At 40.9% G+C, this 25,734-nt stretch overlaps 1 protein-coding gene across 1 annotated transcript in view; it reads right to left on the bottom strand.

Moving 5' to 3' along the window:
• The window catches only part of LOC134356253 (B-cadherin-like), a 59,295-nt gene that overhangs the window by 15,952 nt on the left and 17,609 nt on the right, over positions 1-25,734 (bottom strand). The window contains exons 3-10 of the mRNA XM_063067056.1: positions 12,546-12,739; positions 10,814-10,972; positions 10,048-10,203; positions 8,009-8,153; positions 5,371-5,543; positions 4,336-4,464; positions 2,360-2,542; positions 129-373 (exon numbers count right to left, since the gene is read on the bottom strand). Coding sequence (XP_062923126.1) covers positions 129-373; positions 2,360-2,542; positions 4,336-4,464; positions 5,371-5,543; positions 8,009-8,153; positions 10,048-10,203; positions 10,814-10,972; positions 12,546-12,739 — 1,384 coding nt within the window. The remainder of the gene's footprint in view (positions 1-128; positions 374-2,359; positions 2,543-4,335; positions 4,465-5,370; positions 5,544-8,008; positions 8,154-10,047; positions 10,204-10,813; positions 10,973-12,545; positions 12,740-25,734) is intronic.

Here is a 25,734-nt window from a genome sequence, read left to right as displayed (position 1 = left end):
TTCCCAAATATGCCCCTTGCAGTTCTCAATTAATAATTCTTCTTTGTAGGCACAAATATCTTCTCTGTACCTCTGAGGAGGGGAACATACTGCTAACTTAAAAGTGCTCCCACAAATCCATCTCATACCTGATGGTTTGCTCCTGAGCCGTATCAGGGTCCTTTGCCTTACATGTAGTTACTGTACTCCCAACTGGTATATCCTCAAGCTGCTTTTCGGTCTTGACTTCTGGATTAAATATTGGAGCTTCGTTGACATCAAGCACGTTGATGGTTACTGTAGCTGAAGACAGTGGCATGGTAACGGTGAATGGTATCTCATTCTTTACTTCAATTATCACCACATGTTGTTTGCTCTTCTCAAAGTCCAAAGGCTGCAGTAAAAAGTTCAAAGTAATATATGTGAAGTTTTTCTTCATGAAAAGTAAAGTGACTAAAGTGCACATGACATGTAGTATCACATCGATTGGTAGTTTATTTAGAATAAACAAAAGACAAGGTTTCCCTATTTTTAAGGGAAAAGCTTAGCAAGATGTTTCTTTGTATCCCTAAATGAACCATTTCACCACAAAATCAAATCCATGTCGGTATCTTCACAATGACAAACATTGCCTCAGTTATAGCAGTGTTCCACACTAACGTGCAAAGAAGTACCGACTTTTCTGTCTGTTGAGCTATGGCAAGTTTTGTCTTAACTCTGAGAACATATATTCTGTTTACATCCCATATCTTTGACTTTTCCTTACATTATGCATATTGAAAAGCAAGCTAAACATTTGTCAAAATTGAAACTTGTGAGTTTTCAATTTATATTAAATTTGAATGCATTATCTTCCAAATTAGCTTTTTTCCTATCTTAAAGATATGCAATATTGATCCATGTGCACTACACAGCCAGGTACATTCCCAATAATAGATACCTGGCCTCAGGAGCGGAATCATATTCTCAGAGTAAATATCTGGTCCTTGTAACAACTGTTCTGGATCAAAGAGCCTGTTCTTGTTCTGTACTGCTCCACCTTCTACGTTGTTTGCATGACCAACAGAGAAATGAGAACCAAACTCACATATCTCTCCAGATTTCACTTTATTTGCAGGATATGGGTATCGTTGACAAGTCAATGTTTATCGCCATCCCTGACTGCCCGAGGAAAACATTGGTGAGCTCCTGCAGCCTTTCTAGTGAAGATATTCTCAGTGTTGTTGGGCTAATAGTTTCAGGATTCTTAAATCCAGTGGGAATGGAGGAATGTTAATACACTTTTTCTAGTCAGGATCCATGTAACTTGGAGGGGAACCTGCAGATGGAGGGTGTTCCCAAGTGTCTGTCGTCCTTGTCTTCCCTGGTGGTAGAAGTTGTGGGTTTGGGAGGTAACTTTGGAGAAGCTTTCATGAGTAATTACACTGCATTTTGCAGCAAAAAAAATCTTCTAGTGGTGGAGGAAGTACATGTTTGGAGTGGCAGGCAGGGCACTAATCCAGTGAAATCTTTCTGTATCGGATCGGGTTTGACTGTTGTTTAAGTCATGTGCATGCAGGCAAGTGAAGAGTCAAACTCTCAACTAGAAATGAGATGATACAGCCATTAACTCGAATCATGATTGGTCCATTTAAGTTTCTGATAAAGGTGGCCCTGGGAACTTTGCTGTCAAATCTGTAGAAATATCATGAGATGCTAAGAGTTTCTTTTTAGTCACTGCTTTGCATGTATGCAAATTTTCCATTTTTGCAGTCGATGTCCAAATATTATCCAATTCCTGCTGCATGCAAGTTCAAACTGATCTACTTTATCTTGAGATGCTCCAGAAAGAACTGAACATTCCTTGACAGGGAAACATAAATGAACCTTCCCATATGAGCTTTTATTTACAGCTCATAAAGTCTGATCCCATGTTACCGAGGAATTTCTGCAGCAGCCCAGGATTGGTGAATGAGCATGGAAGGGGGGATTTCAACCACTGGCCACAACCATCTTCCTCAATGTGAATGAAGTATAACTCGGGACAATTAACAGACTTCCCATCAATTCCTTTCAACACTTTGATACCATTCTGCATTAAATTTCATGTGCAGTGATTCACACTTTGTCAGTCTGTCAAGTGATCTACTGATACTGTATTGATCTTCAGTGAGCAGCTTATTGGCAAGTTATCAACATTGGATAATGTTCATCCTTTGCTCATTATTGAGGGCAGACCAACTGAGTAGTTGGTCGCACAGATACATTTAGCCTTTTGTGGGCAGGACATCTCCTAAAAATGTTCAGTTATCAAGTAGATGCCAAAGTTGTGGAAAAAGCCCAAATCATTTACTAGTAAATATTAAAATGACTACAAAAATCTACTGGTAGACTGCCATACCTTCACAATTTTAAGAACTCCATTATTCTGTGGGTCAGTAATCATTGTGAACTGATTTCTCTCATTTCCAAAGGTTATACTGAAATTTGCTTTCCAGGCCGGTGTATGAGGCAGGTCATCATCAGTTACAGGGTGTCTTGACACATCATAATCCACTTCATTTTCAGGGACTTCGACAGAAACCTGCAATTAGAAATGTGCAGTAATTTACCTTTACAGAGTTGCAGACTTTCCTGATCAACACCAAAACTCAAATTCAACTAGGGTTGATGCAGTATGAGTATTTGTATAGACAGAAACTGATTAGGGATAGTCCGCACGGCTTCATGCATTGTAGGTCATGTCTAACAAATCTTACAGAGTTTTTCAAGGAAGTAACCAGGAATGTTGATGAAGCCAAGGCAGTGAATGTTGTCTTCATGGACTTCTGCAAGGCATTTGACAAGGTCCTGCTTGGGAGATTAGCCAGGAAGGTTCAGTCACTTGGCTTTCAAGGTGAGGTAGTCGTTTGGATTAGACTTTGGCTGTGTGGGAGAAGCCAGGGAGTGGTAGTAGGTGGTTGCCTCTGACTGGAGCCCTGTGACTCATGGAGTGCTGCAGGGATCGGTTGTTGTTTGTCATCTATATCAATGTCCTGGATGATAATGTGGTAAATTGGATCAGCAAATTTGCGATGACACCACGATTGGCTTTGCAGTGGACAGTGAAGAAGACTGTCAGTGTTTGCAGTGGCATCTGGACCAGCTGGAAAAATGGGCTGAAGAGCGGCAGATGGAATTTAATGTAGACAAGTGTGAGGTCGGGCCAACCAGGGCAAGGCCTAACACAGTGAACAGTCAGGAACAGAGGAGTACAGTAGATCAAAGGGACCCGGGAAAACAGTCCATAATGCATTGGAAGTGGTGTCACACGTAGGTAGGTTCATTAAGAAAGCTTTTGGCAAAATGGCATTCATAAATCAAAGTATTGGGTATAGTGGGAGGGATATTATGTCGAAATTGTATAAGATATTGGTGAGGCCTAATTTGGAGTATTGTGTGTATTTATCGTCACTGACCTACAGAAAAAATGTAAATAAAGTTGAAAGAGTACAGAGAAAATTTACAAGGATGTTACCAGGATTGGAGGATCTGAGTTATAAAGAAACATGAAAGATTCCCTAGAACATACAAGATTGAGAGGAGATTTCATAGAGGATTACAAAAATACAAGGGGTATAGATAGGGTAAATGCAAGCAGGTGTTCTCCACTGAGACTGGGTGGGACTACATTGAGAGGTCATGGCTTAAGAGGGAAAGGTGAAACGTTTAAGAGGAACATGAAGAGAAACTTCTTCAGTCAGAAGGTGGTGAGAGTCAAATGAGCAAGTGGTGAATACGAGCTTGATTCCCAAGTTTAAGTGAAGTTTGGATGGGTCCATGGGATGAGAGGGGTATGGAGGGCTATGGTCCAGTGCAGCTCAATGGAACTAGGCATTTTAAATGGTTCGCATGGACTAGACGGGCTGAAGGGCCTGCTTCTGTGCGGTACTTTTCTGTGACTAAATTCTTTCCCTCCTTCCAGCTACCCAATCCTTAACAAATCTATCCTCCTGAACCTACTAACAAATTACTGCAGAATAGTTCCCAAAGGCCTCTGAAACTTTGTTTACAGTGACTTTTCATCAAATAGAGGCAGTGGGAGCTTTTGTCTGAATCACAACTCAATAATGCTGACCAGGGACTAAGCAATGGTGACCTGGGACAGTTGATTTCCTTAAGCGTCCAAGATGTAAGCTCTTTTACCCCAACAAAGTCAAAAGACAACATTTTCATCACGATCGAGACAAGATGAAAGTGAACATGGTATACTTTTGATCACACAATGCTTCAAATTCTTTTTCAAAACAATTAAAAGAAATAATTTCATTTTGAATTTAAGGATCAGTTTATCATATTCAAATGGAAATGTTTAAATATGACTAATGAAATCTTTACCGATGAAGTCACAAATTTTGGGGCATTATCATTTGCGTCGGTGACTGTGATTATTGCTGTGGCAGTGGTCGTCAATCCTTTACCTTCCATATCTGCTGCCTGAATAATAAGCGTGTATTTATCCACTTTCTGAAACAAGATTAAAAGAATCAAAGAACTTGTATGACGTGTAATTTTCACATCATCAGAAACAACACATTCTGTCTACCACATTCATGTATACTGGTCAGAAAAGGTCACGTTCACTTCTCACTCTCAGTCCATGGTCTGTAGGACCATTGTCAATGCCTCATCTGAATATCTTAAGTGTAAAAAGGGTTGTCACTTTCTCCATGTATCCAGGCCAACCATTCCAGTTTCCCATTTTTTAAAGTGCAAATCTTTTTCCTCAACTTCCCTCTAATTCTTCTACTGGACAACTTCAAATTACAGATGAAGTACCTTTGTTAAAATGGCAATGAATGCCATCTCATAGGGCACTAACAGATAAGAGATTGTGTCTTCTGCAACATGTACAGAAATTTGAGCAGGATTTTTCTTGGAATGATGAGTATAATTCAAATAAGATTTTTTTTTTACAATTGACTAAATCATTTTTTAAAATAATTTCAATACTACCAGACATACTATTTGTGTTCAATATTTATTTTATAGTACAATCTTTCCCAGTATCTGTGGTTGCAATTTGACAATGTTTCTGTCATTTTAATTTGTGCATGTTTTCCATCTTTCTTTCTTTCTTTCCATTAAAAATGCTTCTCCTACGAATTAGTGAGTAACAAAGTATAGAGCAAACGTCGAGAATATTTACTTTATTGAAGGGCAAGCAGGGAAGCACAGAATAGTCATCATGGGCACCCTCGAGCATGCTTCAATTGGAATTGAATTACATCTTAAAAGAGATTTAACATTATACACGAAAATAATTACTTACTAAAGCGGGGTAAAGCAGCATAAAAGATGCTACAAATAGGAATAAACATTTCAACAACAAACTTTTCAACTATGTGCACGGACATATCTCTGCTCACTTACCTCCCGATCCAGACCTGCACGCAGCACACTGATCAGTCCACTTGTTGAACTAATTGTAAACATCTGTGAATTAGGACTGGCTGGATCTTGACTTTCAATGGAGTATCTGATTATAGAATTAGAATTGTCTTTCTCATCTGCATCTGTGGCTGTCACATTCATGAATGCAGTACCTATCGACAAATGTGCATTAAAATTATACCGACAGCTTCATAAACGTTCTCTTGCCCCAAATCCATGGAAAGTAATAGGTTTAATTGGATCAATTTCATCACATAACTTTGCATCTTCTGAGATGCAGCCAAGACACTGATTTTCATAAATCAGACCTACTGCAATATCAGTTGTTATGTTTTGTAACTTCAAAACACCAAACTAATTCAAAGGAAGACATGGGAGATCAAAATGCAAGTCTAACTTAGTGTTTATTTTAGTGAGGTGCACACATATCACGTGGTAGCGTGATAACGTATGCAATTCACGTACTTGTACATTTAACTCATGATAATTATTTAAATAAACAAGAATGCTTAATCATAGATACAAGATTACTCAAATATTAAATACACGACATTAGCCCCCCCACTCTCAGTACAACACTTTTTACCATTGAACAATGGGCAATTTTAGCAATTGTACATGATATAATACTCTATTAAAAGAGATTGCTTGTATTTTGAATGCATAAATTTATACCACTAAATGAAACACTCAGATAGAACTAGATGGAGAAAGTAAAGAACAGGACTTCATAAATCTCACTGCTGCTCAAAGCTACTCTAGCCAGAGAAACTGCAGGAGGAGGTCACGGCCTCGAGCCTGCTCCAGCATAAAATGTCATGGATCATCAGCAATTCACTCGCCCAACCAATAACCTCACTCCAGCTATCCAAAGAAAATTACCCAAGCTATGAGTGTGGCTCAGTAACCCCCAGGAGTAAAGACTTGCAAAGATTCACACTCATCAGAAGTAATTCCCTCTCATCAGATCATAAGTGGCTGATTTCATATCAAGCACAGTTTGAGCACCCCTTATCCGAAATGCTTGGGGCTGGAAATGTTTCAGATTTTGGACATTTTGTACTTTGGAATATAACCTGAGACAGCTTGGGATCGCCATCATTTCTAACTCTTTGAATTTATGTGTGAAAGGTAAGCAGTCTTTGTTATACCCCTGCTCATCACACATATGTACGTAACAGTGAAAATTATTCCATAACATTACTATAATGAAAATATAATGTGTGCAAGGCAACAGCAGCAGCACAGGCACATCGGGAGAATACCTGAACCAGCTGCTGAACAACAGCAGCAGCAAGCTTTCAGACTCCACCTACGATGCCATCATTTGATAAAAGAAAGCTGTTTTTGTATTTGACTTTTTATTAGGTTTTATGTAAGATACAAAAACAATCAGCAGCGTTGACTTGTTCGGATGTTAGATTTTCATCAGTGACGACCTTGGCAAACTCATCAGTAAATTTCTCTCCTGCTTTGTGTTCAGCAGACACTTCGAAAATTTAATGCTGTGCCTTTTCTTAAATTTCTCTAACCAGCTTGCTGAATATTCACAATTACATTCAATTTTCAGTTTGTCATGACAGATCTTTGCTTGTTTTATGATCAGCATAGTGCTAAGCGGCATACATACACTCCGATGCTGACTCTCTTTCAAATCATGATCGAGATCTTCACTTTTCACTTAATGCAGTGTTTTTCTATTTTTAATTAACATCTGTTCATTGCATTTCTCAGAACTGTTTGTGATACAGAGACCAGTGCATCGCCTGAGATTTTCCTTGTGTCTTGAAAAATTTTTGATTTGTGACATTACGTCAGCACTCAAAAAATTTTTGGATTTTGGAGTTTTTGGATTTTGGATTTTCAGATAAGAGGTACACAACCTGTAGTTCTTGACTGCTCATTAGTAGCAAAAGCATCTATCCTGGTGAAGCCCTCAGAATGTTCCCTTTGCAAATATGTTCTCACTCTGAATGAACACCATAAAGCAAACTCTAGACTGGAGAGTTCGAGACACAGTACATTCTCCATATGGGAGAAGAAAATCTGCACTGTCAGAATTAGTGATGAAAGCCGTCAGATAAACGCATGGCACCTTTGGTAGAAGCAATCATGTGCCCTTTCCTTTGTAGCATTCTGCTCACAGTAGGATACGTTAATGCCCATTTTAAGTTTTGTTAATTTATTCAGTCACTTTCCTGGCCAAAAGAAGATTAAGTGCACTTATTCCTGTGAATAGATGATATTGCGTAACTGATGAAAACACAGTGAGAACTGTATTACTGGATGTAGAAACTTCTTCATTAGCCTGCTTGTCCAAATAATCATTGCAAAAATTAAACAATGTGGCTGCTTATTTGAAATGGTGGGAGACAAGACCCTTCACTGATCTTACAGGAAACACACAAATGCAAAAGTTTCAGAAAAAACAAGTGAATTTTTTTGGTAGCAAGGCACAATAGAATTGTAACATTTGATTCATCCAATCACACTGGATCAACAAACATATATTTAGAGTAGGAATAATATATTGAGGAACAAAATCAAGATTCACTGTCATTTAATTGTTGTCTCAATCTCAATTCAGAAATAAGACAAAACAAAATGTTCCCCTTACCTGGTGTAGCTGCTTCTACGACCCTGCCATAGAAAGTTGGAGCAACAAATTGTGGCTTATTATCATTCATATCAATAACTTCGATGACAACATCCACTGCATCTTCAAGTTGAACCCCATTTTCATCTAGTGCATGAGCTAACAGCTATTTCAGTGAAATAAGAATATTGGTTGTTAGGGTACAATAGCTCCAAAAGTACTGCAATAAGAAACATTCATTCAATATTGAACCAGAAACTCAAGACTTTTAAAAGTTGTGTGTTGGTTAGTTGGCTCATAGTGGATTGAAAACCCATGTCCATTTCACCTTGACTATTAACAAGTCAGTTATTATCACAAAGACATAGGTCTGGATTTTGCACTGAATAGCACTTTCCCCTGATCGGTGAAAGATGATCACAAAAATACTTGATTTGGAAGCATGAACCTAGATCTTTTCTGATCGTGATTACGGGAAATCAGTTCTCCACCAACAAACAGCAATCATTAAAGTGTCCTCACAGTGAGAAAATCAGAAAGAAAAACACACAAATTAATCTGTAGTGGTGCAAAATTGAACTCATTATATGCTTCAGTTGAAGTATAAACAGAAATATGCCATGAACAAATGTTTCCATCTTAAAACCAATTACACTTCGGCAGAGTTTACCAAATGTAGGAATGGCTTAGTAAATTAAATCAAACTCACTTGTCTTTCACTAAACAACAGAATTTTGATGGAATTCTATAATTGACACATATCTCCAGTTTTTCCCTTGATTCTACTGGAGAAATCTGTCAACAGCTGTTTGTGGAGAAGCTCACTGATCACCAGCAGCAACTTGAGATAAACTGTGTATCCACCGAATTGCAAATACTGTGAACTTTCCTGCAGTTATTACATCCATAAAATGCAGGCCAGTGAGTTAATATGAAACCACTGAACCCTAAAGACTTTTGTAATCATTCAGTGCTATTCTAATGAATTACACGTTTCAAAAAAAGGTTAGGAGCGTTAAAGAAAATGGTACATCAACTAGACATTTATTGTATTTTGTTTTGCAAATATATTAATGCATTCATGTTACTAAAGCTACCATCTTTACCCAATGCAACACACACAATATACTGGAGGCAGCATCTACTGAATTGATTTAACAGTCGATGTTTCAAGTCGAGATCCTTCTTCATGACTAGATAGTGTGGGGGAAGATGCCAGAATAAAAAGTTAGGGGAAGGAGGACAAGCTAGAAGAGGGTAGGTGAAGCCAGGTGGGTGGGAAAAGTAAACGGCTGGAGAAGAAGGAATCTGACAGGAGAGGAGTGGACCATGGTAGAAAGGGAAGGAGGGCCGTTGGAAGAGATGATAGGGGGTAAGGAGAAGTGGTAAGAAGTCAGAGTGGGAAAAAGAGGGTAGGGGGAGGGCAAAAGAAAAATTACCAGAAGGAGAAATCAATAATCATGTCATCAGGTTGGAGGCTACCCAGATGGAATATGAGCTGTTGCCTCTCCACATTGAGAGTTTCCTCATTGTTGTAGAAGAGGGGGCCATGGACTGAAATATCAGAACGGGAATAGGATAGGAATTAAAGCATTTCGAGCAAAGCTGCTTGCCAAAGTGGAACCCCTACTTACATCAGTTCTGACCAATGTAGAGGAGATCGCATTGGGAACTCCAAATACAATAAACAACTGCAACAGATTTACAGGTGATGTGTGCCCTCACCTGGAAGGACTGTTTGAGGTCCTGAATGGAGGTGAGTGGGGAGGTGAATGGGTGGGTGTAACGTTATTATCCAATATGCAATGATAGAGCTGATGAATTAGCATGGGAAAGGGCAAGGAGGTTGTGATAACAAATTACAGCAATAACCGTCTGATACTGTGATCTGTCCAAACAAGTGTTGTCCCTCAAATTTTAAGCTCAGTTATTTGAGCAATACTATACTGACATTGTGTGAATCAAGAATCAGTCTTGTACAGAGAAATAATTGAGAACAAAGTTAACTTTCTACTATAAATCACTGTGGTACAGGAAGGATTATAATTAATGAAACTCACTTTGTATTTGTCTCTTTCTTCTCTGTCTAAAGGTTTATGCACAGAAATTTTACCGTCGTTACTATTTACAGAAAAAATGCCGACAGGTGACTGATCAGCTCCTGGGCCTGTTATAGTGTAAAATACTTTTGTTTCTTTTTGCCGATCGGACTTGATCTGTTCAGAGGAAAAAGAAATGTCAGCATAATATTCACAAGCAGATTGTGACAAGTCAGAGTAAAATACTCACTAATGTATCGACAAACAAGAGAAAATCTGCAGATGTTAGAAATCCAAACTACACACACAAAATGCTGGAGGAACTCAGCAGGCCAGGCAGCATCTATGGAAAAGAGTACAGTTGACATTTCGGTAGGACCCATTAATGTAATGTTCATTGTGAATTGCCTCAAGGTATCACTGAAAAGCAGTTAAGGTTAAGGAGTCCCATATTTAATTCAATGTTTTTTCTAAATTGCCTGAATTAGGTTGAGAGAGCCAGGTGAAGGAAATATGCACGGTATCATCTCCTCATAAATATTCCAACAACCCTGGCTGGAAATCAGGGGATCCAAGTCAAAAGGATGCAAACTGGGGAGGACAAAGAGGTAACACACATCAAAGTTGCTGGTGAACGCAGCAGGCCAGGCAGCATCTGTAGGAAGAGGTGCAGTCAACGTTTCAGGCCGAGACCCTTCGTCAGGACTAACTTCGTTACACACACACACACGTACATATATATATACCAACACAGAATTAAACTATAGTTTGAACTATAAAGACAAACCTGTACAAGGAACTTCGGGAATGGGCCTCGGTCATTTTCTGGATGCTTGATAACTGGAATCACCCAATCTCGCTTCCTTCGTCTCAACGCAGAATGAGAAAACCGTGAAGGCCACATGAGCACTGGCACATCTGACTTGTCCTCTGCAGAACCTTTCACCTGTAACTCAAAAATCAGAAGGTAGGTTACAATTAGTTTACTACTTGTCTACTCTAAACAGGTCAGCAGCAGATGTCATTTCATTGGCTCTTCACTCAATCCTGGATCATCTGTACAGCAAATCTACATACTACATCAGGATGCTCTTCATTGACTACAGCTCAATATTCAATACTATCATCCCCTCAAAACTAATCAATAAGCTTCAGTTCCTTGGCCTCAATACCTCCTTGTGCAATTGGATCCTCCATTTCCTCACTTGTAGACCCCAGTCAGTTTGGATTGGCAACAATATCTCCTCCACAATCTCCCTCAGTACAAGTACTAATTGGCTGTGTGCTTACTCCCCTGTTCTACTCAATTTACACTTAAGGCTGTGAGGCTAAGCACAGCTCCAATGCCATATTTAAGTTTGCTGATAAGACCACTGTCATAGACAAATTCAATGGTGGTGATAAATCAGCACATTAGAGGGAGATTGAAAATCTGGATGAGTGGCACCACAACCCCACAATCTCTCACTCAATGTCAACAAACAAGACCAAGGAGATAATCATTGACTACAGGATGAGGAATTCACAGGTCCGTGAACCAGTCCTCATTAAAGGATCAGAAATGGAGAGGGTCAGTAACTTTAAGTCCTCGTTATCATTTCAGAATATCTGTCCTGGGTTCAACATGTAAGTGCTATTATGAGGGAAGCACAGCAGAGACTTTACTTTCTTAGAAGTTTGCAAAGATTTGGCATGTCATCTAAAACTTTGACAAACTTCAATTGATGTGTGATGGAGAATATATTGACTGTCTGCATCACAACCTGGTATAGAATCACCCATGCCCTTGTACAGAAATGTCTACAAAAAGTAGTGGATACGGCCCAGTCCATCATGGGTAAAGCCCTCCCCACCACTGAGCACATCCACATGGAGCACTGTTGTTGGAAAGCAGCATCCATCATCAAGGACCCCCATCACCCAGGACATGTTCTCTTCTCACAGCTGCCATCAGGAAGGTAGTACAGAGACCTCAGGACCCACACCACCAGGTGTAGGAACATTTATTACCCTTCAACCATTAAGCTCTTGAACCAGGGAGTAATTTCACTCACCCCATCAATAAGCTGTTCCCACTGAACTGAACTCACTTTCAAGTAGTCACCATCTTATGTTCTCAATATTTATTGTATATTTATTATTTTTCCCTCTGTCTTGGTATTTGCACAGTGTTTACACATTAATGACTGTCTGCTCTGTTAGGTGTCGTTTTTCAATGAGTCTATTGTGTCTGTCGTATTTACTGTGATTGCCTGCAATAAGATGAACCTCAGGGTGGTAAATGGTGACATTTTTGTACTCTGATAATAAATTTACTTTGAACTCATTCTACATTAAAAACCACAAATGCTGGATTTCACGATTTCACAACAATCATTCAAGTTGGAATGTTCCCATTCATCAATCATTTCATCGATTTATCAAACCCCATTAAAATAACTGTTTAACATTGCAATGCTTTGGCATTTACTTTGGTCATAACTATTCAACCATTCACTCCAAAATCTCTGATAAATTACCTTTTCACCATTTATTAGGACAGTAACGGCTGTTTTCCAAGTATCTTCTGCCTTGCTTGATGCAACGATGATAAAGCTGGTTTGGTTTGTTGATGGAACGTCACTAACAAGAACCCTTCCATCAGATTCCACTTGGAAAGAGGGATTATCTGTTTGGAATTCCAGGCCATTCTGTTCACTGCAGTTGAAGTGAACTACAAAAAGAAAAAGGAAAATAACACTTAAGCAGATCATCATCTGAACACTTACCTGACTAAATATTTCTACAGAAGAAACATCTTCATGCAAACTACAGATGTTAAATTATAACAATGTACTTAGTGCTTGGATGTAATAGACTTTGCACATTCTAACCACATGTCACAAGGGACAAAGGTTTACCTTCTGATCGCCCATATTTCAATGTGTGGCTCAAGCCTCCCACAGCTTTCACCAGAAATAGCTCTACGTAGAAGTGATAGAAATGAAACTTTGCAACAGATTTCAAGATAATAGGAAATAGTGTATATGTAAGTCAGGAGGAGCAATACTTGGCAGATGCATGGACTGCACGCCCGAGGTGTGGAAAGCAGTCAGCAGCAGCCAGGGAGCATGTACTCAATACGGGAGAAGATAGGCCTGGCCCAGACTACAACACTGCAGAATACCATGGCATAGTAAACATTTGTAACTCAAGTTTCAAGGACCAGTGACACAAAGCACAGGCAACCCCTGTGAATCTTTACCTTTGTTTCTAGGCTGGTCTGAATTCACTCTCCTCAGCAACTCATAGAAAGGGAAGGAGAGGCCAATATTAGCATCATGATGGAACTGTGCATGTTGAACAAAATGGCGTAACTGGGTATTGGATTTGGCTCGGGACTCATTCTTTTAATAATACAACCACAGGATAAGTAGCAGCAAAATAAGGCTATTTGGCTTCTCGTGCCTGCTCCACCATTTAATACGATAATGGTTGTTCCTGTCACCCTCATTCCCATCGACATCCAAACAGTATCAGTCTTTGTCACTGATAGTGACTTTATTATTGTCACAGGCACTGAGATACAGTCAAAGTAGATACAGAAGATCTATTCTGTCTCCCTTGGTTCAGTCCTTTGCCACCTCTGTCCGTGAAACTTCTCATAAGACCACAAGACCATAAGACAAAGGTACAGAAGCCGACCATTCAGTCTGTTGAGTCTGCTCCGCCATTTTATCATGAGCTGATTCATTATCCTATTTAGTCCACTCCCCTGCCTTCTCACCATAACCTTTGATGCCCTGGCTACTCAGATACTTATCAATCTCTGCCTTAAATACACCCAATGACTTAACCTCCATTGCCACCCGCGGCAACAAATTCCACAGATTCACCACCCTCTGGCTAAAAAAATCTCTTCTCATCTCTGTTCTGAATGGGCACCCTTCAATACTTAAGTCATGCCCTCTTGTACTAGACTCCCCCACATATGGGAAACAACTTTGCCACATCCTCTCTGTCTCTGCCTTTCAACATTCAAAATGTTTCTATGAGGTCCCCCTCATTCTTCTAAATTCCAAGGAATACAGTCCAAGAGCGGACAAGCATTCCTCATATGTTAACCTTCTCATTCCCAGAATCATTCTAGTGAATCTTCTCTGAACCCTAACCAACATCAGCACATCTTTTCTTAAATAAGGAGACCAAAACTGCCCACAGTACTCCAAGTGAGGTCTCACCAGCACCTTATAGAGCCTCAACATCACATCCCTGCTCCTATACTCTATTCCTCTAGAAATGAATGCCAACATTGCATTCGCCTTCTTCACCACCGACTCAACCTGGAGATTAACCGTAAGGGTATCCTGTACGAGGACTCCCAAGTCCCATTGCTTCTCAGAACTTTGAATTCTCTCCCCATATAAATAATAGTCTGCCCATTTATTTCTTCTACCAAAGTGCATAACCATACACTTTCCAACATTGTATTTCATTTGCCACTTCTTTGCCCATTCTCCCAATCTAGCCAAGTCTCTCTGCAGACTCTCCGTTTCCTCAGCACTACCGGCCCCTCCACCTATCTTTGTATCATCTGCAAACTTAGCCACAAAGCCATCTATTCCATAATCCAAATCGTTGATGTACAATGTAAAAAGAAGTGGCCCCAACACGGACCCCTGTGGAAAACCACTAGTAACCGGCAGCCAACCAGAATAGGATCCCTTTATTCCCACTCTCTGTTTCCTGCCAATCAGCCAACGCCCTATCCACGTATGTAACTTTCCTGTAATTCCATGGGCTCTTATCTTGTTAAGCAGCCTCATGTGTGGCACTTTGTCAAAAGCCTTCTGAAAATCCAAATACACAACATCCACTGCATCTCCCTTGTCTAGCCTACTTGTAATTTCCTCAAAAAATTGCAGTAGGTTTGTCAGGCAGGATTTTCCTTTAAGGAAACCACGCTGAGGTCTGCCTATCTTGTCATATGCCTCCAGGTACTCCGTAACCTCATCTTTGACAATCGACTCCAACAACTTCCTAACCACCAATGTCAAGCTAACAGGTCTATAATTTCCTTTTTGCTTCCTTGCCCCCTTCTTAAATAGTGGAGTGACATTTGCAATTTTCCAGTCCTCTGGAACCAGGCCAGAATCTATAGACTTTTGAAAGATCTTGCCAATGCCTCCACAATCTCCACAGCTATATCCTTCAAAATACAAGGGTGCATTCCATCTGGTCTGGGAGATTTATCTACCCTTAGACTATTCAGCTTCCTGAGTACTTTCTCTGTCGTAATTGTGACTGCGCACACTTCTCTTCCCTGCCACCCTTGAGTGTCCGGTATACTGCTGATATCTTCCTCAGTGAAGACTGATGCAAAATACTCGTTCAGTTCCTCCGCCATCTCCTTATCTCCCATTACAATTTCTCTAGCATCATTTTCTATCTGTCCTATATCTACTCTCACCTGTCTTTTACTCTTTATATACTTGAAAAAGCTTTTAGTATCCTCTTTGATATTATTTGCTAGCTTCCTTTCATAGTTCAGCTTTTCTCTCTTAATGACCTTTTTAGTTTCCTTTTGTAAGCTTTTAAAAACTTCCCAATCCTCTGTCTTCCCACTAATTTTTGCTTCCTTGTATGCCTTCTCCTTTGCTTTGACATCTCTTGTCATGTCCTTGATCTTCTCAGTAACTTTCAGCTCCCTGGCCCTGACTGTTTCAACTTCACCATGGATGTTCAGTCCCTATACACATTTAACCCCCATCGAGAAGGGCTCAATGCTCTATGCTTCTTTCTGGACAAAAGAACCAACCAAACCCCCTCCACCACCACATTCCCCATCTGGGAGAACTGGTCCTCACCCTGAACATTTTTTCCTTCGGCTCTTCCACTTTCTTCAAACCTGAGGGGTATCCATGGACACTCTCTTGGGACCCAGCTATGCCCGCCTCTTCATTGGTTACATAGAACACTCTATGTTTAAAGCCTTTGCCAGTATACTCCAACTCTTCCTCCACTACATTGACGACTGCATTGGCGCTGCTTCATGCACCCATGCTGAGCTCATCAATTTCATCAACATTGCCTCCAACTTCCATCCTGCCCTTAAGTTCACTTGGTTCATTTCTGACACTTCCCTCCCTTTTCCCGATCTCTCTGTCTCCATTTCTGGACACAAACTGTCAATAGACATCTTTTATAAACACACGATTATCTCCACTATACCTCTTCTCACCCTATCTCCTGCAAACAATGCTATTCCCTTTTCTCAATTTCTTCTCCTCCACCCTATCAATTCCCATGTCACGGCTTTCCATTCCAGGACACTAGAGATGTCCTCCTCCTTTAAAGAATGGGATTTCTCTCCCTCCACTATTAATTTTGCCCTCACCCGCATCTCCTCCATTTCCCAAACATCCGTGTTCACCCCATCTTCCCGTCACCTTAACAGTGGTGGGGTTCCTCTTGTCCTTACCTACCACCCCATCAGCCTCCGCATCCAACATATTATCCTCCGCAACTTCCAAACGGACCCCACCGTGAAACATCTTTACCTCCCCTCCCCCCCCCACAGGAATCAGTCCACCTGTGATTCCCTTGTCCATTCGCCCCTCCCCACTAATCTCCCTCATGGCACGTAACCCTGCAAGTGGCCTAAGTGCTACCCCTGCACATCCACATCCTCCCTCACCTCAATTCAAGATCCTAGGCTGTCCATCCAGGTGAAACAATACTTCACCTGCAAATCTGCTGGGGTCGTCCATCTCCCGATGCGGACTATTCTACATTAGTGAGACCCATCGTAAATTGGGGGACCGCTTCGCCAAGCACCTCCGCTCCATCCACCGTAAGCGGGACATCCTGGTGGCCAAATATTTCAATTCTGATCCCCACTCCCTTTCCAACATGTTGGTCCTCTTGTACCAAGATGAGGCCAACCGCAGGGAGGGGGCAACATGTTATATTTTGTCTGGTTTGCCTCCAACTGGATGGCATCAACATCAATTTTTCCTTCCAGTAAACAAATTACCCTTCCCCTTCCTCTATTCCCCATTCTGACCTTATACCTCTTCTCCAAAGTTCCCCCTAAGGAGTGCGTGCGCTCACATATTTCGATATTAGTACACAAAGGAATTTAAACAGCGCACAAAGGATTGTCACCCTCTACCTCATTGGCATGTTAAGTACATTTCATGATCGTACACAATCACATTTCCTTTTCCAATTTCTGATGCGCATGGTGTTGGCAATGTGGTGTTTGCAAAGATTTGTCTGCAGATTTTACATCTGGCTTATTTACCCTGTTTTTATTAAAGAAATTATTGATTCACTCTGTCAAATTCCAAAGAAGCAAACGGCGTGGAGTGCAAAAGAACTGCTCGTTCATTTAAACCTTGGAATAGCTCCAGATTTACTTCCTTTTAAAAATTCAATGTGCAGATGTTGTCCTTACTGGCTTTTCTATTGACCTTTTCCCCTCCCCCAAACTTTTTTATTCTGGCAAGTTCCACCTTCCTTGTCAGTCCTGAAAAAGGGTCTTGGCCCGAAACGTCGACTGTTCACTCGTTTCCATAGATTCTGCCTGACCTGTGGAGTTCCTCCAACATTTTGTGTGTGTTGCTTTGGATTTCCAGCATTTGCAGAATCTTGTGTTTATGAAGGGCCACAATGAGGTAGATGGTGAGATCAAGAGTGCATCTCTTTCATGCAAGAATACCTTTCAAGAGTCTTTTAACAGTGTGATAGCAGCTGTTCTTGAGCCTGGTGTTGAGTTTTCAAGGTTTTGTATCTTCTTGCCAATGAAGGAGGGGAGAAGAGAGAATGAGATGGGTAAGAGGGATATTCAATCTCAATACGTTCTCATGGGTCACTCATGTCCCTTCCCTCTGAACTCCAACACCTTTCAATCTCTCAAACCTTAAAATGTAGTTTTTGTGTTTATCTTTCTGCCAAATTGAATAACCTCATTTCCCCCCTTATTATTCCATATCCCATAATGTCACCATTTCAATCCCAATCATTTTCAGGCAAAGGGAGTCACCAATTACCATTGGCAAAGGTTGGGAAAATATAGCCAGTGGTGTGCCGGGGGCTTTCACATTTTTCAGTTTATTTACATTATTTGAGCAAATGATGCTGAAGGAACGGTTGATGAATTTGCAGACAACACAAAGGTGGATATTTCAGATGAAGACCCTGTTCAGCACTTATGAAAGCAAGATAGTCTGTAGCAGAGAGGTGTGGTGGAACAATAAGAATATAACAGAATTAAACTAAATCATTTGTGCGTATAAAGTCAGAATCAGAATCACATTTAATATCACCAGCATATGTTGTGAAATTTGTTAACTTTGCGGCAGCAGTGTTGATAATGTTGTGAAGTGTGGGTGACAGTGTCTGACTAGGAAACACATCAGTGTATGAATGAAAGGAAAAAAGGAAGAGAGGACTGGCAAATACAAACGAACAGCCCTACTACAAGCTGAAAGATGGAGCAAATGACCTGAATCTGGAAAATTCAGTATCAAGTCTTACAGGCTGAAACAAGCCCAGATGAAAGATGAGGTGTTGTCCATCACATGAACAAGTGCAATGGAATGTATTTTGTAAAGTTAAATATGTGTTGAATGCACACAGGAAAAGGTAGATTCAGGATTCAACATTGTTTAATGTCATTTTCTCTACACAAGTGTAAAGGAGCTCAAGGTAATTGTTACTCTGGACCGATGTAGCACAAAAAAGAAACTCCCAAACCAATATAAAGAATACAATAGTAATAAAAAACACAATAGATATAAATACATAAGATAATTATAGACATAGATTGATTGTATGTCGATAAGGTGATGCTAAGCTGCACGTAAGGTGACTGACAGGAAACAATAAAGTAGTGGTCGAGTTAGTGGTGGAGGTGTTGATTAGTCTTACTGCTTTGGACAAGTAAATGTTTTTGAGTCTGGTGGTCCTGGTGTAGATGCTATGAGGCCTCCTCCCTTATGGCAGTGGGACAAACAGTCCCAGTCTGGTATGAAAACACCAATACACTTGAAAGGAAAATCCGACGAAAAGCAATGGATACGGCCAGTTCCATCATGGCTAAAGCTCTCCCCATCATTGGACACATCTACATGAAGTGTGGTCACAGGAAAGCAGCATCCACCATCAGGAACCCCCACCACCCAGGACATGGTCTCTTCTCACTGCTGCCATCAGGAGCCTCAGGACTCACACCACCAGTTCTTACCATTCAAACATCAGGCTCTTGAACCAAAGGGGATAATTTCACTCAACTACACTTGCTTCATCATTGGAATGTTCCCGCAACCTATGGGCTGACTGTCAAGGACTCTGTTATCAATATTTATTGCTTATTTGTTTATTATTTCTGTCTTTTGTCTCTGCATAGTTTATTGTCTTTTGCACACTGGCTGACCACCTAGAGCTGAGCTGATGTACACACTCAGAATACGAATCAAGCTTAATATCACAGGGATATATCATGAAATTTGTTGTTCTGCGGCAGCCATATATTGCAATCCATAATAATAAGAAGTACAATTAAGTAAGTAGTGCAAAAAGAGAGGGAAGAATACAGAGTTGGTGTTCGTGGGTTCATTGTTCATTCAGAAATCTGATGGCAGAGGGAAGAAATTGCTCCTGCAACTCTGAGTGTGTGCCTTTGGGCTCCTGTACCTCCTCGCTGATGGTAGCAATGAGAAGAGGACGTTCCTAGATGATGAGGGTCCTTAACAATGAATGCTGCCTCTTTGAGGCATTGCCTCTTGAAGATGTCCCAGATGCTAGAGTGTCTCGTGCCTATGAGGGAGCAAACAACTTTCTGCAGCTTTTTCCAGCCCTGTGCAATGGCCCCTCCACACCTGACGGTGATGCAACCAGCCACATACACTGAGGATTGTTATCGGACAGGTGTTCCTAAACTTTTTGTGCGCAGGGGATGTTTGCCCTCGTGATGCCTAAGGTGAGGTTTCTCCTGGCTGCTCTGAGAGCTGTTCTGTCACCTGGACATTTCGTAGAAGTGTGCCTCTGCATTCAGCCAGGGCTTCTGCCTGGGCTGTGTTTGACCATTCCTGAGATATCAATGTAATCCACAAACTTACTGATGACAGAAGAGGCATATTCCTCGAGGTCTGTGGCAGCCTCCTTGCGTTGGAAGTGCTAACACAGGATGACAGGGCAGTTGGTATGTTATGTTACAACTTTACAAATTGCTGGTTAGGCTGCACTTGAAGTACCATGGGCAGCTCTGGTCATTGCTCTATAAGGATGTGACTGTGCTGGAGAGGGTGCAGAGGAGATTCACCAGGACTTTACCTGCATTTAAAGACTTTAGTTATGTGGAGAGATTGGATAGACGGGGTTTCTTTATCCTGCAGCAAAGGAGGCCGAGTAGTGACATGAGGGAATTTTTCTGTTAGAGGATATTCTGGTCTTGGGCTATACAGCAAATAACTAACTTCAGCAACCAATCAGAATATGGACTGTAGATCAAATTTAAAATGTAGCTCTGGACAATAGGTTCCTAGAGCTGTGAAAATAGCAGTTAATTGAAAAACCAGAAAATGTTGATTAACTATGTCTGGAGTGTGGGTGCAAAGAAGGAGGTGTGAAAGTTATAGGAAATTCAAAGGATACATTGTAGATACATTGTAAATATAGAATTGTCCTTTGGTTTTTAGCACCCAAAATGTCATGTAATGTTGGGTCAAACAGGCCTCTTTCTCTGAAAGGGTCTCAATATGATGCCTTCTGTGTCTCATTTTATTGAATAAAAGATGACTTCATATCTACCAGTTGTGTGACTCCAGTGACTGTGTTCACATTACAACAGGGCAAGTTTAAGAGAGCCACAGCAGATTGTCAAAACGTTTTCCCACTGTAAGGATATTAAACAAAAACAAGAAAGCACATTTTTAAGATGAAAGTTGAGAGGTTTAATGAGGGTCTTGGGGACGTTTTTTTAAACACAGTGGCCCACATCTACAACACACTACCAGAGGCGGTGATGGAATCAGATAGAGTTATTATATTTGAGGTATTTATATAGTTATTTACATCGATCAATAGGGAACAGACGGATACAGTCCTAACCTGGGCAGGTGGGATGACTGTAGAGGAACAAAAGGGTCACCATGAACATGATGGGCCAAAGGGCCTGTGTCTGTCCAGTTCTGTGGCTCTAGGTTTGTTAGCAGCAAAACACTTACTGACAATAACAATTTTCTATAAAATCACAGACAGGAGATACATTTTGACAATAATGTAACCAAATAAAAATATAAAATTCAATGAAAGGGTTTCTGGAAGTGTTCAATGCTGGGAAAGTGAAAGAGAAAATCCATGGTACCTTGAGGAAACTGACAGACCGTTCCCTGATTTTCAATTCCAGCTCTAGTCTCGGATCTCCTCATCTTTGTAATCCCATCCATTACCTTTAGCCTCCATGGAACACAAGCCCTTGTAATTCTGCCCCTCCTGTAATCCACATCAGATAGTTACGCCTTCAGCTTTCAAGGCACCAATTGTAGTTCCAGAGAAAAGAGACCAATGTCCAATGCTGAAACATTTTTATTACCTATAGAATTGTCATGTGTCAGACCTTTTCTGTTCACTATAATTCCACCACACGGCTAATTGCCTGGTGTTGCCACATGGTACAAGACAGGTGTGGAGCACCTGTCACCTGACCACAACAGCCATCTCCAGCATGTCATTTTAACCCTCTTTCCCCTTTCCACACCCACCTATCTACCCTTTGCCTTCTCTATAGCTTCAGAGAAGCTAAATGCAAATCAGGAGTATACAGCTTGTGTATCACATTGATAGCTGGCAACCCAATGTTATAAATGCTGAATTTTCCAATTTCAGACCCTGAAATTCCCTCCCCATCTTGTGCTACCAATCATCTCCCTCCCCTGGTTCTAAATGCCCATCATCACTTTCAAACCCACTTTTATCCAACACCTACCAGCATCTACCCCATCCCCTGACTTGGACTTCTCTACACCTGCACACTTTGCTCTTCCCTCAGCAGTCCCGATTCACGGTCTCCACTTGAACAATCAGCACTTTTGCCTCCACAGATACCGCTCCAGTTCTTTCAGTGTTCTGTTTTTTTGTTCCAGATTCCAGCATCTGCAGTTTCTTTTCGCTTGCTTTGAAAATATATTGAAGCCTTTTGCACTCCCACCTATCCTGGGTCAAAATATTCTGCATAACACCTTAAGCTTTCTAACAATTCCCCTCTCTAAGAGATTTACAACTTGTGACTAAGCACTGTGAAGCAGCCCTGCAAGGTCCTAATAAAATTACAAGAAATCTGGTGGTGTATTTTTTATAAAATAAGTTCAGTATAATTATGATTAATTTTTCATCACATGCAAGCCAATTAAAAATAAATGAACTAACTGATTGATGTTTGGTAGAAATCTCCATAGATAAAGACGCCCATCTGAAAATTTCAAGTGCATTTGCTCAAAGGCAGGCTATCATATTCCTGGAATCTGTTTTAATTGCTACCAATTAGTTTGTGGTTGATTGGCTGAGGTCATTCCACTATAATCTCCACTTGTGAATTAGGTATTAGTATTGTAAACTTGCCGTCCCAACCACCGAGGGCAGCAAGTGTGTGGGAACACCAGCCCACATTCTCCCGACTACCACCACCATTCCCTCTTCACTGCTGAGTCCTGGGACTCCAAGCCCAATAACATTATGGGACAAACTTTGCTAGACCTTGTGATGATGGCACATCAGGGATTCCACTTTTTGAGGGGAGTGAGGCAGGTGAGGCTCCCCTACCCATTCTAAAAAGTTTCTACAGGAGCACCATTGAGGCTGTCCTGACTGGCTGCATCATTGTGTGGTACAGAAACTCCAAGGCATCAGACCGCAAGACCTGACAGAGGAGAGTAAAACCTGCCAAGAGGATCACGGGGTTTTCCTCCCTCCTATTTGTGACATTTACCCGGAGCAAAGGGCTCGAGGCATTGATGAGGTTCCCTACCACCAGCCCACAATATCCTTCACCCACTACCATCAGGAAGGGGATGCAGAAGCATCATGAGTAGGACTGCCAGACTGAACGCAACTCAAGGTACATGTAGTGCACAGCACAGGTAAGCAGAAACAGTACAGAAAACTGCTCACTGTCCTATTTATTAGTTTCACAGCCTTGGTAACAGCTGCTTCCCTCAGGCTGTGAGACTAATGAGTACCATGCCACCACTGAGCTCTTGTCACTAGGACAGTAAACTCTCTAATGTACAGTTTACATGTGCTGTGTACTACATACACTTTGAATTATATTTGATATATTACAGTACTGTGCAAACATCTTAGATTATATATATATATATATATATATATAGCTCTCTCTCTCTCTCTATATATATATATATATATATATATATATATAGCTAGGGTGCCTAAGGCTTTTGCACAATAGTGTATATTGCATCTTTCTAGCTACCAAATAACACTTGATACTGCTGAGCAAATACAAAGCTAAGTCCTTTTATTTCTGTTTTCCAGTCACCTTCCTATTTTAACCAATATACAGTATTATCCCAAGTCTTGGGCAACCTAGCTGCATACTTGCACCTAAGACTTTTGAACACTACTGCATTTAAGGTAATACTTTGTTTTATGTGCTGTATGTGATACATATTTTGTGGGTGTAGCATGGTCCAGTGGAATATTATTTCATTTGGTTGAAGACAGTCAGATGACAATAGACTTGAACTTGAACAAATGCTAATCTTGCCAGTGATAATCACCTCCAACAAGGAAACAATTTATTTTGCTTTCAAGATAAATGCAACCCTGAACTAAAACCAAACGGCTGTAAAAACTCAGCAAATTAGAGAGCACTGGTGCAGAAACAGCAAATATTTCAGGTTGCTGAAAGAAGTTGGAGCTGTCTCCCTTCACAAGCTCCACCACCCCAATACACAAATTATCCAGAGATGGCAGTGGAAAACATAAAGCTGCTTACCACATACCCAGTCAGAAAGCACCACAACCGCTACATTCAAGTACAGTTTTGTTTCTAAAATTGCTGTGAGTAGTTAGCTATCGTTCTGTCCCCAAACCGTGATTTAGTGTTTTTTTCCCACAAGTGTGGGAGCTAGCATGGACAGGAAGAGTGACTAGCAGCTACAGCGTGTGCTCTGCATTCCCAGCTCTGGTGGCTGTTGTTTTGGTGAGAAGGCATATGGAGTATCTGACACTTACATTAAAAACAAACTTCAGTGGGTCGTTCAAAATGTGAGTACAGGTCCTCCCCGTGTTACACTCAATTTGTGGACATCCCATACACCTGGGAGAAGGGTGGGATATATGAAAATGGATTTAGCAGGGGCTACACAGTGTAGCACCCTGGTAAATTCATTTCCATACTTTATCCAGCTTCAACCTGATTTTCCCAATCTACCCATATATTGAAATACCCATCACTATTGTAACATTGCCCTCTTTAACATGCTTTTTCTATCTCCCATTGTAACTTGTATCCCACGTCCTGGCTTTTGTTCAGATGCCTGTACCTACCATCAGGGTCTTTTTACCCTTGCAGTTTCTTAGTTCTACCAACAAGGATTCTAAATCTTGAGATCCTATGTCACCTCTTTGTGGATTTGATTTCTTTTTTTTTCCCAACAGAGTCACCTCACCTCTCCCCCGCCTGCCTACCTGCCTGTCCTTTAGATACAAGGTGTATCCTTGGATGCTAAGCTCCCAATTATGATCTTCTTTCAGCCACAACTCAGTGATGCCCACAACCCATACCTGCCAATCTCTAACTGTGCTACAAGATCATCTATGTTATTCCGTATATTGCGTGCATTCAAATTTCATACCTCTGTCCTGTACTTGTCACCCTTTTCAATTTTGCCTCCATGCTACCCTTTAAATCATCCCACTGACTGCAAATTTATTCTTTCATCTGCCTGTCCTTCCACAGAGGATCACTACACAATGCATTGACTTGTATAGCAACTGCCCCATCCTCAGCCCTATCACTCCACTTCCAATACTGTGAGCATTTGGAAAAACATAAGACTATTAGACAGAATTAGGCCATTCAACCTGTTAAGTTTGCTCTGCCATTCCATCATGGCTGATTTATTATCCCTCTCAAATCCACTCTCTCGCCTTCTCCCCATTACCTTTGACACCCTTTTTAATCATGAATTTATCAAACCTCTGCTTTAAATATACCCAATATCTTGGCCTCCAAAGCCATCGGTGGGAATGAATTCCACAGATTCACCACCATACGGTCTGATCTGTGATAGTCAGCATGCCTTGGGTGGGGCAGGTAGTGCCTCACGAGCCTAATCAAATTTTTGTTGGAAGTGACAAAACAAGTTGATGAAGGTAGAGCAATGGATGTGGTGGCATTAATTTTAGTAAGGCGTTTGACAGGTTTCCCATGTCAGAAAGTTAAAGAGGCATGGGATCCAGGGAACCTTGGCTGTGTGCATTCTGAATTGGCTTTCCTACTAAGGCAGAGGGTGGTAGTTAATTCTCCCTGAATGTCCATGACTTATGCTATTCTGCAGTGATTTCTTCACCACTGCTCTTCTGATTTATCTTATAAATGACTTAAGTGAGGAAGTGGAATGGTGAGTTAGTAAGTTTGCGGATGACGCAAAGTAGAAAAGGTTGTCATAGGTTACAACAGGACATTGACAGGATGCAGGG

Source organism: Mobula hypostoma, chromosome 14, assembly GCF_963921235.1.
Source record: "Mobula hypostoma chromosome 14, sMobHyp1.1, whole genome shotgun sequence".
Classification (NCBI taxonomy): Eukaryota; Metazoa; Chordata; class Chondrichthyes; order Myliobatiformes; family Myliobatidae; genus Mobula; species Mobula hypostoma.
This window is presented reverse-complemented; position numbering and strand designations above follow the sequence as displayed.